At 36.0% G+C, this 15,283-nt stretch overlaps 2 protein-coding genes across 3 annotated transcripts; one reads left to right on the plus strand and one right to left on the minus strand.

Moving 5' to 3' along the window:
* Positions 1–7,846: 7,846 nt before the first annotated feature.
* Positions 7,847–9,730, plus strand: LOC128860595 (peroxisomal membrane protein PMP34). Of its 2 annotated transcripts, XM_054098212.1 has the most exons (6): positions 7,847–8,031; positions 8,103–8,152; positions 8,226–8,339; positions 8,435–8,495; positions 8,600–8,756; positions 8,815–9,730. In XM_054098212.1, the coding sequence occupies exons 3-6, from the start codon at positions 8,268–8,270 to the stop codon at positions 9,476–9,478; spliced, it is 954 nt and encodes a 317-aa protein (XP_053954187.1). In that variant the 5' UTR covers positions 7,847–8,031; positions 8,103–8,152; positions 8,226–8,267; the 3' UTR covers positions 9,479–9,730. The 2 variants fall into 2 exon arrangements, with proteins under 2 accessions (XP_053954187.1, XP_053954188.1); XM_054098213.1 differs by lacking the exons at positions 7,847–8,031; positions 8,103–8,152 and having other exon boundaries at positions 8,281–8,343.
* Positions 9,731–10,496: 766 nt separating this feature from the next.
* LOC128860594 (THUMP domain-containing protein 1 homolog) lies at positions 10,497–11,704 on the minus strand. Its single transcript, XM_054098211.1, has one exon. The coding sequence runs from the start codon at positions 11,678–11,680 to the stop codon at positions 10,562–10,564; it is 1,119 nt and encodes a 372-aa protein (XP_053954186.1). The 5' UTR covers positions 11,681–11,704; the 3' UTR covers positions 10,497–10,561.
* Positions 11,705–15,283: the final 3,579 nt, after the last annotated feature.

A 15,283-nucleotide genomic window follows, 5' to 3' on the forward strand; every position in this document is an offset into this window, starting at 1 on the left:
AGATCACCCGGTATACTCGTACATGGCAGAAAAAGGTATGAGTACACCTCTCTATTGCCTCGGCAGATGTTTTCGATATCACTCGGCGATAGGTTGAAGCTCAAGTATAGGACACTGCTTCTCTAAATCATAGTCTCTGAAGAGCAACAACACCTCAAAAATCCTCTTCAAATTACTCAATCGTCCCGATTACAATAGCTTTTGCACTTAATTAATAATAAATATAATTCTGTAATGTCTGAATGTCAGTTTATCGTCTATGCTGTCGGCCATGGAAAAACTGTCCCTTAATCTCAAGGCTACTAAATATACATTGCGCTTTAAAATAGCATTACTTAAGGCCCTCCCCTCATTTGAAATGGTGTTTTTTGGTTGTTTCTTTAAAAGCGTGTAAAACGGAAAGGAAAAAAAATGTTGTTAAGTATTTTTATTTTTTTTATCTATTGTTAAGAAATAATTTTTTTTTTTTTTGCCATACAAGGTTCCTTCAAAAAGTTGTCAGGCTTCAAAAAATGGTCTTCAAAAAAAAAAGGTATGTCACTGGCGACACGGATTCCGGGACTCACAGATGTCTGAAATCAAAGAGACAAAATAGTTTTTCCTCAGCATGGCTGACGATATCGTGTGATCTATGATCTTTAAAAACAAAAAAATTTACAAAATGGCGGCCATTCAAAGATGAAAACCCCGTTTTTGACCCTTTTTTACTTTAAAGGTCCGAAAAAATTACTATAATATAAATTTTTTTCGAATGATCGTAATTCATCTTATAGCGACATCCATACTGAAGAAGAACTATTTTGTCTTTTCGTTTTCAGACACCTGTGAGTCCCGGAATCCGTGTCGCCAGCGACATACCTTAATATCCATGGAAACCGCAATAGCTGACTGGCCTAATCGTTTGAAGGCTTATGTAAAAGCCTGTGTGGTGGCCATTTCGAATGAAAATTAAACATTTACAATATTTACACGATTAAATAAAACTAATTTCATTAAAAAATTACTATAATTTCATATCTAAACGGTTTTCCAATAACAGGCGTTATGAATGAATGGATTGCGCTATCGAGTGATGATTAACGATTTTTTATGGCCGGAATTGGATGTTATTGATCTGGACAACGTTTATTTTCAATAAGACGGCGCTACGTGCAACACAAGCAACGAAACCATTGATCTTTTACGGAAAAAGTTTTCGGACCGTGTTATTTCTCGAAGAGGTGATCACAATTGGCCATCGAGATCTTGTGATTTAACACCTTGTGCCTTTTTTCTTTGGGGCCACGTGAAAGAGAAGGTCTACGCCAACAGCCCAGTGTCGATTCAAGACCTCAAAGATGGAATTCGTGAGACTATCGAGGACATAGGGCAGCCACTTTGCAATTCGCTTATGGAAAATTTCATGAAAAGGATATTGTCCTGTAAGCGTGGTCGTGGTGGTCATTTGCCTGATGTTATTTTCCACTATTAACGGCATACCTTCCTCTTTATAATGAAATAAACATCCGATCATTTATATTAAAAAATAGCATTTTTCTTTGAATATCAAAATAACACCTCTTATTGGAAAACCCTTTATAACGAACTTAACTTGTAACCAAACTTATGGCAGGACTAAGTACTTTGTACGGAAGAAAAGGTGCGGCCCCTCGTGAAAAAATTTTTAAAAACCAACGATATTTGGTGGTCACTTCAAACTTACACTTTGTTATACTGAAATTCAATGGGCTATACAGCTGCATGACCGGAAAAATTTTAAAAGTTTGTTTAAAATGTTGGCAGTTTAAAGTTTGAAACTTTGTGTTACATGGTTTTTGTAGTAGATATATTTTTATTATTATAAAAAAATAAGACTGTGTTTATAATTTTCCAACGGAGTGCACCAGTTATAAGAAGAACTCGTAGGTGTACGCATTAATAGTGGTTATGGCAAGTATACGAGTATTTGTCCATAACTACCTCGATTGCTTTAAGATGTTACATGCAAGCGTTACATGAACAAATTTATAATACCCTTGGCACATAAGCACGAAATAATCAACCGAACAACGAATATATTAAAATATACGTTCATACATATGTATTTACATATGTATATAAAAAATTAATGGCGATGCTCACAAGATTAACAGCCTAGGCTACGAAGGACATGGCATGCTATGTGATCAGTAGAAGAATTTGGCTTTCTGAACAGTTCAGGCAAATTTTGGTCATTTGTCAACTCCACGCATAACAGAATATTGCCTTGTCTTGCATGCATTTGCGTGCATTTGAAGTTTTTCAAAAAGAAGCGGTGCCCTTTGTTAAGACTGTGTTAAGTAGGCATTAATTAGGTGGTGATCTCGAATAACCCCATTTTCTTGTAGTTAATCAATCATCTATTACAGACAACAAACTCTAACGATTTTTCTTGCTTCACAACAAATTAATTTGAATAGCAAAACAACACAGATTATTATTTTTTTTTTTTTGTAATATACGTGTGCATACATGCATATGTATGTATAGTAGTAAACTTACAACACATCCAAAAGTAATAATCATGCAGAGTATGTAAATACACATATATATATTTATATATATGTATGTGCATATGAATGTGTCTGGATAACGTGATGACTTGAGCCATTTTTCTTTTGTTTACGTCATCGAAGAAAGCGAAAGTTGTGTACGAGCATTTGCTTTAGCACGCCTGCAAGGCTTATATTTTCATACATATATATGTAGCTGATGGAGCCTAGTCAACAGATTGGTATCTCCATTTCAATTGCTCTCCGCTCTACGTTAACCTCAATGGCATTTATTGCACACTTGCTTAAATACAAACTAATGACGCTTGTTTGTTTGTGAGTTTTTTTCGCTGCTTTTTTATTATTATTTTATAGTCGAAGTGCACCTTCACTGTCATAAGGCCTCTTAAGATTCACATTTTTGAGATTTTGTTGCAGCAGTCGTGTTTGCGTCAGCTTTGCACCTCAAACGGTATTACGGGTATTGTGACAGACGCATATCTCATTTTTATACCCGTGCATACGTGTGCATAGGGGTAATATATATAATTTCCTACACTTAACGGTTGTATTTGATGTTAGGTTGGGGAAAAATAAATCCATCATTTTTGAGTAAAATGTTTGCTTAAATGTTTTAAAACTGTTTTATAGTCGTTCCATAGCTCCTGGGCGATGCTACGACTACTAGCATGCCGGTCAACTTCCATTACTTGTGTGATTTCATCGACGTTTTCGACATTATAGACATTTTTTTGTACATCAAAAGATGTTCAATGCCTGAACGGAATCGGCGAAACGAAAATTGCACGAAATTAGTAGTTACTGTATCGGCACCATAAACACCAATCACAACTTACAACTGAATGGAACAAAAAAACAGCAAACGCATTTTTTTAGTGTGAATGGCACCTTGAAAACAAACTTAAATGAAAACTGGCGAAATCGGTCAATAACCACCCCTCCTCTCATATAACGGTAACTTTTATAAAAGAAAAAAACCTGATATTTGTTAAAATTGATAAAGAAATGCGCTGAAAGAAAAACAAAATATTTGTGTAAATGCGTCTATCTCAATAACACCCAAACGGAAAGCTGATGAACTGGCAAGACACGGGGCATCCTATAACGAGTCCGAAGCTCTCCGCAAGGCATGCGCAAAAGGGCGATCTTCTCGCTGTTTCAGAAACTGGCCATTGACAGATGGACTAACACGGATATCTGCAAAATAACTAAACAAACGTGGCCTAATATCAGCAAGTCCAGAACTGACGAGTTGTTAAGAAAGCCATGAGCAGACATTTTCAGAATTACGTCAACAATAACCGGCCACTGGCCTTTTAGAGACCATGCCAGGAAGATGGTGTGGTCGTACAATAATAAATGTAGATGCTGCAGTCAAAAAGAATCTAGGGAAACAATTTTTCACTATCTATGTGAGTGCCCAAGGCTGAGTGGTCTACGGCATAGAACGCTGGGAGGATTCTCTATGGCTAACATAAAAGAAATTGCAGAAAAGAAAATTTACGACATAGGCAGATTTATAGTCAAATCAAGATGGTTCGACTAATAAAAAGCAGTGGTTCTACAAGTGGTGTATCAAAGTGGCATCTTTTGCGCTCATTAGGTCTGGGCTGTGTCGCTCAGACAACACCTACACCAATCAACCAAACACCCAAACTTAGCATACCCTCACCTCATTTAGATTCGGCATAAATATTATTGCGATCAGATCAAAATCACGCCAAATTGTTTATATCTTAAGACTAAACTTTCGTCCATCTGCCTGATTTTACAAACTATAACTGTCATGAATACCGGTTTGTTTGATTCCAAAAATGAGCAGCCAACCCAAATTAAATTGTATTTAAATGTGCGCGGGTATGTAATATTCGGTCCGAGGCGCATTTAACTCTATCTTACCTGTTATTTTATGCATTTGAGCTTTGTATGATGCTGAGCATATATGTATGTATGTACTTATAAGTAAAGATACATGTATGTATGTGCAATTCATGTCGTAAGTGCTAACAAAGGCAGACAAGACATTGGGACGCATTAGCTGCAAATGTAACTAAAATGAAAAGTAATTAACGTTAGCCAGTTCATTGCCCTCGGCTGATTTTTTACAATTAGGCACGCGTTCATGCCCTACGCTCTGTACCCAAATCGTGCTTAAATACATAATATACTTATATATATATATATATATATATACTTATATATATATATATATATATACTTATATATATATATATATATACTTATATATTATACAGGGTCTGACACTCGAAGTGTAACCAATTAAAAAGGCCATCAATTTAGTTTGGAAATTTACTTCTATTCAATTCAAAGTAAAAAATGTGTAAAAATAATACAAAATTATGAATCAATTTACTTTTGCTCGATATGACCACCTTTTGCCTTGACTATGCCCTTGAGACGGTTCAGCAAAGAATCGAAAGCTGCCCGAATGTGATTTGCAGGTGTTTTGGCCCACTAGCGGACAATGGCTTTTTTTGCTGGTGAATCTTTTAGTTCGGACCTTGCTCTCCAAAATGGCCCAAAGAGATTAACCCATCGGATTCGCGTATGGTGAATTTGAGAGTCATTGCGGGGACCTTATGAAGTTCGGAAGGTTGTGTTTTAGCCATTCTTGGTTCGCTCGAGCTTTGTGAGACTGTGCCGAATCCTGTTGAAACGTCCATGGTCTGCCACCTAAATGTTTGCCTGCCCACGGCTTCAAAGCAACCTTCAGTATACTTTCCCGATAATATTTCGCTTTTACCTTAACGCCAGGCTCGATGAAAACGATTGGAGAGCGCCCATCCGCGTTACAGCACCCCAAACCATTTTCTGTGGCGGGTGCTGCCTCCTGGGGGCCAATCGATGACACAAATTCTAGTATGAACGGTCGGTCAAATAAACCCCATCGTTTTGGGAGTTTACGAATCGCTCAATTTGAAAAATTTTCTCGTCAGAAAACATAATGTTCGGAAATTAACCGCTTTCGCCCGAGCGGAGCAACTCCTTCGCTTTCTCAAGTCCGACTTGTTGCTGCTTTGGTGTGAGATCATGCGCCTTTTGCCACTTGTAAGGCTTGACTTAGAGATAATTTTTCAGTATGCGACGGAAGCTACGGTCAGATATTTTCAGTTCTTTCATCATTTGATTGGGGGGATTTCGGGGATTTCGCTCAGGTCGCTTCTTTACTTTGTGAACCATTTCATGTGACGCTGCAGTCTTTTAATGACCACCTCCTTGACGTTTCGCGATGCTACCAGTATCACTGTAACGAGTAATGATGCGACAAACAAAAACTTTATTTACTTTAAGGTGCTCCAGCTCGCGAACAATCGCTGGTTGTGATTTTCCAGCCAAATATAATGCAATCACACTATTACGTTTGAAATCCATTACTGATTTTCTTTTTTCGCGCGCTTGTAAACAATACTCTGGACTGTCATTTAGCCAACTAACAGGCAGCTGATGCCCGTGCATGAGCTGCGCGAGCTGTCTGAAGTTGGTTACACTTCGAGTGCCGGACGCTGTCAATCGCAGTACAGTATCCAAAAGAATTGGAATTCAAAATACATCATGCTTCATTTCAAAATATTTTTTTTTTTTTATATAATTCTCTAATTATTAATATTTTTTTTTTTTTGCTTATAGCACTATTTTATAATAAACTTGCACAAATTTTTCTTTTTTTTTTTTTGCTTCAAAAACTCATTTCTTAAGAATATCTTTTCAATATTTTCAGGTTAACAGCAAGTCCATATGAAATTAGTGAAGTGATGACCCTCGAACAAAAGATGAATAAGAACGAAAATTTTAATCGCGTTTTTCTCGAAATACGTTTTTTTCCGCGCTGTCGAATATAACTTAAAAAGTAATCAAGATATCAACTTTTAATTTAATTTTAGTAATTTTTGTATGGAAATATAATTAGTTCTCCTATAAAAACAATATGAATACCACTTTCGAACCTTAGGCAAATCGCGTTCATTTTGGACAATTCTTTTGCTGATGATATTGGGTGTTTCCCAACAAAATATGGATACATTGAGAAAATGTTGTTTAGCTAGATAACGATGAAAGGTATATGGAATATTCAGTGCCGTAGAGAGCATATCCGGGACCCGGGGGAAAATTACAAATGCGGGCCCTATGTCTAATTCATATAAATACGTAGTCCGGGCCCCTCTGAGAACTCCGGGCCGGGAACACCCCGGGACCTCTGAGTCCCATGTGCCCTGGAATCCACATAATTTCGGTTTATTTAGAGAAGTTTGGAATATAGTATAATATTTTCAGAGTCCCAATTAATCTTAGGGGAAACAATGCTCTGTCAACTCTGCTAACCCTTTGCACTTCAAAATTGCTTAAGTCAAATGACTTTGCTTTCAAACAAACTAAGTCCAAAGGCATGTTTCAAATGTGCTTAAGTTCAATAAAATAAATAAAAACTGTCTTATTTTAAATATGGCTAATGTTTCGATTGCTTTTTCTTGCCCAAATGCTTCCAAGATCTATTTTGTAAAAATGTTTACGGTTTCTCAACAGCTTCTTCAAATAGGTAGCAAAAAATCGCGAATTAAGTAATGTTTTGGGAAGGCGCCATCTATGGTGAACAATTCGCCTTGCAAAAATGATAGCAGGGTGTATTGAGTATTTAAGGTGGCGCCATTAAAAAACAGTTAATTAATTTTTCGCGATTTTGACAAGTCTGACGTCATCTCCTTCGCAATACAAAACAAACAAAATAAGGAGAAATTACATTGTGTGAATTTGTGAAAATTCAGTGAATGGCCTGGTATTATTGTTATTTAGCAACCCTTTTATTTAGTTTTTATTTGGACGTTTCTCTTTACGATCGTAAAAACAATTATTTATTATCACAGAAAATACAGGATTATTTTATAATCTCAGATTTCGGGAGAGAAATTTTGTATGGGTAATCTCTCTTTTTAATTACGAATTGGGAATTAAGCACGAAAAGAAGATAATCTACTCCATGTGAACCAAGGCGAATTTATTACAGGTGACAGCAAACACATATAAGTAAAACCCTTCATGTATTTGTTGATGCGTTTGGTGCAAGCATCATGTCAAAATCAGCAAGCAAATGTAAACATACGAATGTAGACATACCAATACATACAAACAAAGCATATCATTTTGACGTAAGCCATACCTACGGCGAAAAATTCAGCTGGGTGAATGCTGTCACCTTATTAAATCCACCTTGATGTGAACGTATTAATAGAGCACTCAAATCGCCTTGGGTTAAATGAGAATAATTTTGCTGTCATGTCCAATGAGACCAAGGCGAATTTTATAGATTCGCCTTGAGTGAGACGCTAAATGCATAGAAATTTGTTCTTGCGTTAATGTAAATTTTAGAATTACCTCTCTGCCTCTTTCGAATAAATAAAATGAGCTATTCATTCATCAAATATTGCCGCTGTGATTTTCAGTATTAATTGCCCAGAACGAAAAGAGATTTCTCCATACGCAATAGGTAGTTATATATCGCAACGCAAATCTAATCAAAGTCGGTATAATACGATTAAGTGTCAACTTTGTTTGCAGATAGCGAAATGGTTTAACCGGACTAAGTGTCGAGTCGAGCACCTGGACGTGTATGTAAACGTACAATTTTAAATTGCTCTACATAATCAACATATTATAGTGTAAAAACGAACTTTAACATAGCCTAAAGTCCAATCGAGGGAAATATAGCAATTTCGGAACAAAATGGTTGCACAATCTAAACTAAGCCAAGTCTTTAGTTATCAATCTTGGGTGCATGCCGTGTCAGGCGCAGCGGTAGGTGTGTTAGTGTTTTCATTTTCTTAATTTTTTGTTGTCGAGAAATACAATAAATATGTTTTTTATATATACATACATATATCTCTTTTTAGGGCGGATGCATTGCGATGAGCGCATTCTATCCACTTGACACAGTGCGTTCAAGATTACAACGTAAGTTAAATTGTTCCAGATTTACTGCAAAAATTTTATTTTTTTATTTATATTCATTGCATATATTTTCAAACATTTTAAATCTCTTTTTTAAAATACTTCAGTTGAAGATCCGGATAAAATTGGAGAAGCCCGAAGCACCACAAAAGTTATCAAAGATATAATATTTGGTGAAGGCTTTCAGGCTTTGTATCGCGGTTTAGGACCAGTACTGCAAAGCCTGTGCATTTCTAATTTTGTATATTTCTACACATTTCACAGGTTGGCTTGCTATAATTTTTTATTATTATAATTCCACCTACTTTCTACATACTTACAGTTTAAAAGCTATAGTTTCTGATGATAAACAGCAGTCTGCTTTAAAAGATCTTTTCTTGGGCTCAGTTGCCGGCATTATAAATGTTCTATGCACCACTCCTTTTTGGGTTGTTAATACGCGTGTGCGGATGCGTAATGTAGCTGGTACATCAGACGATGTTAACAAATACTATAAAAACTTGGTCAGTGGACTTGTGTATGTCGCCAAAACTGAAGGCATTCGTGGTTTGTGGTCTGGCACAGTAGCATCGCTAATTCTTGTCACTAATCCGGCTTTGCAATTTATGATGTACGAACTACTGAAACGCAATATCTCGAAATTCAGAGGAAAAGAGCTATCGAGTTTAGGTTTCTTTGTCATAGGTGCCCTTGCCAAAGCATTTGCTACTTTACTGACTTATCCACTGCAATTGATTCAAACAAAACAACGCCATCACACAAGGAAGTCATCCGCCGCAGAACAATATTCAAACGACGGTGCCAGTATGATTGAAATAATGCTGAGCATACTACAGCATAATGGTTTTAAGGGGCTTTTCCGCGGCTTGGAAGCGAAAATACTGCAAACAGTGCTAACTGCTGCCCTCATGTTTATGGTTTATGAGAAGATTGCATCTACTGTTGGTGTTTTGTTAAAAACATCATCGGCTGCTGCGCGAAAATAGAGTGTAAACTTGCCTAATTTATAAATCTTTAATTTAGTTTTCTATTGGGTGTGATTGATATATATATATATATATTTATTTAAATTAAACTGGCTTTAAGTGTTAAATAATATAATTTCTTGGATTTAAAAACAAATGTAAATACAACTCTGTTGGAAATAATTGCAGTGGTATATAGTCAAAATTACTACCAAAGAAAAAACGAGATTTCATTTATGACTTTTGTTTGTTTTATTTTCTGATGTTAAAGCTTATATGAAATACTGTTATGAACGAAAAATACAGAACTCCATTTTTTATAAAAATATAAATGTATAAAAAGAAACATTTTGATTTTGATTGAAAATGGGACTTGTAGCGTATGATAGAAAAAAAAACTTGATAGAATTAATTCATTATAAAATACAAAAAAATACTTCAATATTAGCCAGCTAGCCCATGACCTCACTACCTTGCATATACACTAATTTTAGAGGCATTTTTGACTCCGCATGTGGTAGCTTAGTTGACTTTATTACTTCCAGGTACAACTTGGCATCCATGGTTTCTTGTATCCAATATACTGGACCAGTATCGTAGTAGAAGCAGAACCATATGTTGATTTTGGAACATCCGCACTGTATTGTCCTGACATAGTTAGCCTTTGTACAAATTGCCTGTGAGTTTTGGAATCAAATAAAACCATTTTAGTTTGGTCGGACAAAAAAAAGTTCCGCCATGCTTGAACTGCCAATGTAGGTCCTTCTCGAGGGTTGTCATTTTTTTGTGATGAGGAGGTTCAGTAAGTGCAATGATCCCGAGAGCGATGCCGGCGGTAACATAGCTGCCGGCAGGGCCTCTCAAGTCGGCACCAAAGTTAAGAAAAATCCACAAAACACAATTCTGTCCACGGGGTAGTGGTGGCTATAACGAGCGGCTGTCTTGTATCGAGCAGTTCAGCAGATGGAAATAATTAATAATATTATAAGGCTGAAATAGAAGTTTTATGGATTACGTAAATAGAAAAACTACAAAGTTTTTTTTTTGAAAATATTTTATTATATTAGCTACGTTTCAAAGGTATGTATTAAAAAAGCTATGCATTTAAACTGAGTGATTTTCGTCTGTCTGAGATTTGACGTCCAAAATATCGGGCTCATCCTTTTTATTGTCCTCAGCTACGAGAGAGTCCTTAGAAAGTTCAATTGAAACTATCTCTTCTTTCTTTTCTTCTCCGGCCTTCGTATCCGTTTCATTAGTTTCTTTGGCATTTGCTAACTCATCTTTTTTGTTGTCCTCAGCTACGTGAGAGTCCTTAGAAAGTTCAATTGAAACTATCTCTTCTTTCTTTTCTTCTCCGGCCTTCGTATCCGTTTCATTAGTTTCTTTGGCATTTGCTAACTCAATCAGATTATATTTTTTATATTTCAAATATCCATCTACCACGGAAATACAGCATAATCCTTTAATAACCTCAACTACTATAGTTTTTTCAGCGTGTTTTAAATCCACCCGATTATCCATATTTTTTAATTGCACCAACGCCGCTAGTTCATGAATAACATCATCGCGATGTACAGCATTGTTGTAACGCTTATTGAATACAATTGCAAAGGTAGTCCCTTTTTTGAGAAAATACTTATCAAAAAGTAGACTACCTGCGTCGGTAATATCTTTCAAATTAGCATGACACACCACTTCCACTGGCACTAGGCGTAATAAAAAGCGTGATTTTTGCTCGCGTGTGATTGCCACATCTTTGACAATTGCAGTACCTAATTCGACTGGGTTTAGCAGTGTAGTACGAATGAATACACAATTTGTTGCTCCAGTGTCCACTGCGAAAAAGCGCTGCTTAGAAGGACCCTTCCGACTTTGGAGTTTTGCTTTCAAGGCATCAATTTCTTTTTGTAAGTCATCTAATATGTCGTCTGATTCCACTTCCTTGTCCACTACCGGCTTAGTTGCTTCATTTTCGTCTGAGCCATATAGTTCATCTGCATAGTGGTTTAGGACATTAAAAGCCTCTCGAATGCAATCTTTTTCGCGGAAGTTGCATGTAGCCAAGAAACCACGCTGTCCTGCTTCTAGGAATTTGCCACGAGTTGCACTAAACAATTTGTTTTGCTTTCTTTGTCCGAATTTTCGTTTCTTCACTGGAGGCCCACTCATTTTTCGTTTATATTTATTAGCAAAATCAAACCAATGTGAACGAAACAACATATGTTAATGTTATATATGGCGTTAAGTTCTAACGGCAAAGCAAAGATATAGATTCGCCTTGACTAACGGCAATCTTATTAGGGGCCTTCACACACGGGTCGATTCGTCATTGGCACAACAAAATCTTTTAATGTAGCGACGATGACGATTTGCTTGCTTGTTCGCACACAATGCAACTATTTAGCTATCGTCAAAGTACGAGTTGTCAATATGTCGAGCCATGAAGAGGAATTTATTTTTTCTATTATCTTTTCCATCGGGGAGACACAAGGAATAACCCAAGCAGCAGATTGTTCATTGCCACGATGGAGTTATAAGAGGATGATTGCAATTTTCAGACATTTTCTAAGATGTCTAAAAATGCTTTTAAGCAACTTGTACAAATTGTGAAGCCAACTATTCAAAAACAAAATACTAATATGCACGAAGGTATTAGTGCGGAGGAAAGGATTATGATTACGCTAAGGGAAGTATTATTCTTTTCGAGATGTTTATGTAGTGGACGGAGTACAAGAAGGTGAGAGGTGGATTTATCCACCCTACTTCTTTGAAAAAGCAGTGTTTCATCCCTTCAACTCGTTTATAGATCACTAGGGAAACTTTTTTTTTTAAACATTGCTATCTGTAGATAATTATTTAGAAGAAGATGAAAATTTTGTTAATTACAAAATTTTTTAATAAAGTTCAGAGAATTTTTAATTGCAGACAAAACTATTTTAGACCTTTTGAATATCAATTTTACATCATTAAAAAAATACATGAAAATCAGTCCGTGTGCGGTTCGCCAGTTTAACATATGTACGCAACGCTACGACGGTTATTCGAACGGTGGGCGGGGGTCCTAATGGTGCTTCCACTCACCAACGTAAACGTACGCACGTATCAGCTGCCACGATGAAATTAATAAGAGCCCCATGTAAATGAAATCTCACCACCGTTCCGTTCCGTAGCATCGTAGATCGTTGTTTCATTGTATCATCTGATACGGGTGTACGTTTACGTTCGTGAGTATGAACACCATAAGTCATCGTTTTTTAGCAGCATGAGTAATTCTAGGCAAACTTCTTCTAAACTTCATTTCAATTCATAAAATATGCAGTCAAACATGTGTTATTACTTGTTTTACACAGGTATTTAAAATATTTTCAATGTATAATATATGATATATATACACTTATGGACAAAATAATAGGTGTAACAAAGTTTTTTTTAATAACATTCAAAAATTTGTAAAAACAAGAGTTTTTTTTATTGTTTTAGTAATGTTTTATTTCATTAAATAAAAATATGTTGAAATTCATTTTACTTTTTACACACAAATGAAAATTTAATTATAACAAAAAATACCATTGGTCTAAATAATAGGCGTGAAATATTATATGACAAAAAACAAAACAAAAAGACAGTTCAACTTAAATTTAACCGCTAGTATTTCAATAACCAGTATATCCTCCATGGTTCTGTATAAGTTTGCCTATTCTGTTGGGCATGGATATTTATAATTTTTGGCAGGTTTCTAAAGGGGTAGCATCCCATATTTCCTTGGTTTTCTGCCACAATTGCTCCTTGTTTTGGAATGCAAAGTCTTCCAGTCTCCTCTTCAAATCACTCCACAAGTTCTCAATAGGATTGAGACCAGGGGATTGACTTGGCAATTGCATACAACTTATGTTTGCATTTCTTAGCCACTCCGACACCAACCTCGAGGTATGTCACGGGGTCATTATCTTGCTGATGACACCATCTCAAAGGCATGTTTTCTTCTGCATATGGAAGCATAACATTTTGCAAAATATCCCTATACTCAACCGCGGTCATTGTGTCTTTTATCTAAAATAAAGGACCAACACCCTGCCAAGAGAAACATCCCCACACCATAATGTTTCCACCTCCATGTTTAATGATCTTTTTGGTATACTGAGACGCAAATTCTTTGCCTTTCGGGCGGCGTACTCTTCTTTTGGAATCATTACCGTATAAATTCATCTTTACTTCGTCACTAAATATAATATTTCGCCACTTTTTTTCTCCAGTAGGACCATACCAATCTCTGTGCTCATTAGCAAATGCTTTTCTTCTCTGTATGTGCACCTTTCGTAGAAGTGGAACTCTTCTAGCTTTTCGTCCTGGTAGATTAGCGTCCACTAAGCGCCGTCGTATTGTCCGCGAGCTTATATTCAATCCCATTTCTACTGCGATTTGTCGCGAAGACACAAAAGGATCCTTTTTGGTCATAAGAACTATACGGCGATCCTCTGCCGGGCCCGTCAATCTTGGCCGTCCACGATTTTCTTTCTCACACTTCTTTTTTAAAGAGTTCGTAACAAAGTTTTCCAACCGTCCCAATGTATTGGCAATGTAGCGATACGTTTTCCCTTCCGCACGAAGTTTCTTAACGAATTGACGCTCTACTTCGGTGCAGTGGCTATTACGACCCATTCTAAATAATTATTGGACCAGTCAAAATAATACAAATTGAACAATGCAGCAAAACATACTTGATAACACTTCAAATAACAAGGTATTTTCGAAAAAATGCTGATACACCTATTTTTATGGCCAAGCGAATTCAATCAAACAATCATTACTTTCCAATAACACGCAAAATTACCAATTGAGTCGCAAAAATGTTTTTTACTTACGTTCTAGTTTCCCTTTTATTTCATTAAAATGTAGCGGTATCAAAAATAAATAACAGTTATTACACTATTGGGCGTAAATCAGTACAGATTCAGCACACACCTATTATTTTGTCCACAAGTGTATGATATACTTTACAGTTCAGTGGGGATGATGGGGATAGAGCTTCATACACCCCTATACCTTTAAAAAAGTATTAAAAAATATTTTTGAATTTTACATATTAGTAGAGTAAAACTGTATAAATACTATATTTCATTTGGTAAAGGCCTAAAAAGACTTTAAAGGAAACAATGGTGAAACTCAATTGACAAGAAAATATAATCATAGAAATAGAACTCAAAAATTATATATATATACACGAGTATTAAAAATTGGTAGCAAAACATGTATTTGTTTTTCGGCCTAGATACAACTAGGGCCACACAGACTCAATTTGTGTCTTTTTCCCAATTTTCTTCCCTATTTCTCGATGTAAGGCATCCTAGATTTTCTTTAACAAACTTCCACAATCCTTCAATCGGATTTAAATAAGGAGGATGGGTCGGTCAAATCATTATATCGATTCCTTTACTCTCCAACAACGTTTTTACAAGACGTAAAGTATGTTTTGGGCCATTGCCGTATTGAAACTGTCCAATCAAAGGCAAAATTCATTCGAAAAAAGGTAATATTAAACTTCTAAAATTCTTAGGTACAAGAATCCAACCAAACACAAGAAATTATACATACACACACACACACCTACTTGCCACGATGTCTTCCGCTCAAAAATGCAGAAAAACTGCGTTTGGAAGCATTATATTATTTTATGCTTTAACAATTTAACGCACAGCACTTCGTTTCATTAGTTTAAAAATCCCAAAACTACCAAGCCATTTACTGAATTTTCACAAAGATGTAATTTGTCATTATTTTGTTTGTTTTGTTCGTTTGTTTTATATGGGAAAGAGAACTGATGTC

The sequence above is a fragment of the Anastrepha ludens genome, chromosome 4, assembly GCF_028408465.1.
Source record: "Anastrepha ludens isolate Willacy chromosome 4, idAnaLude1.1, whole genome shotgun sequence".
Taxonomy (NCBI): domain Eukaryota; kingdom Metazoa; phylum Arthropoda; class Insecta; order Diptera; family Tephritidae; genus Anastrepha; species Anastrepha ludens.

What these genes read in the sequence shown, in the direction of transcription:
- LOC128860595 (XM_054098212.1), top strand. Translation starts at nt 8,268, where the DNA reads ATGGTTGCACAATCTAAACTAAGCCAAGTCTTTAGTTATCAATCTTGG. An exon ending in ATGCCGTGTCAGGCGCAGCG is followed by an intron (nt 8,340 to 8,434) that starts GTAGGTGTGTTA and finishes ATCTCTTTTTAG; the next exon opens with GGCGGATGCATTGCGATGAG. An exon ending in TATTTCTACACATTTCACAG is followed by an intron (nt 8,757 to 8,814) that starts GTTGGCTTGCTA and finishes ACATACTTACAG; the next exon opens with TTTAAAAGCTATAGTTTCTG.
- LOC128860594 (XM_054098211.1), bottom strand. Translation starts at nt 11,680, where the DNA reads ATGTTGTTTCGTTCACATTGGTTTGATTTTGCTAATAAATATAAACGA.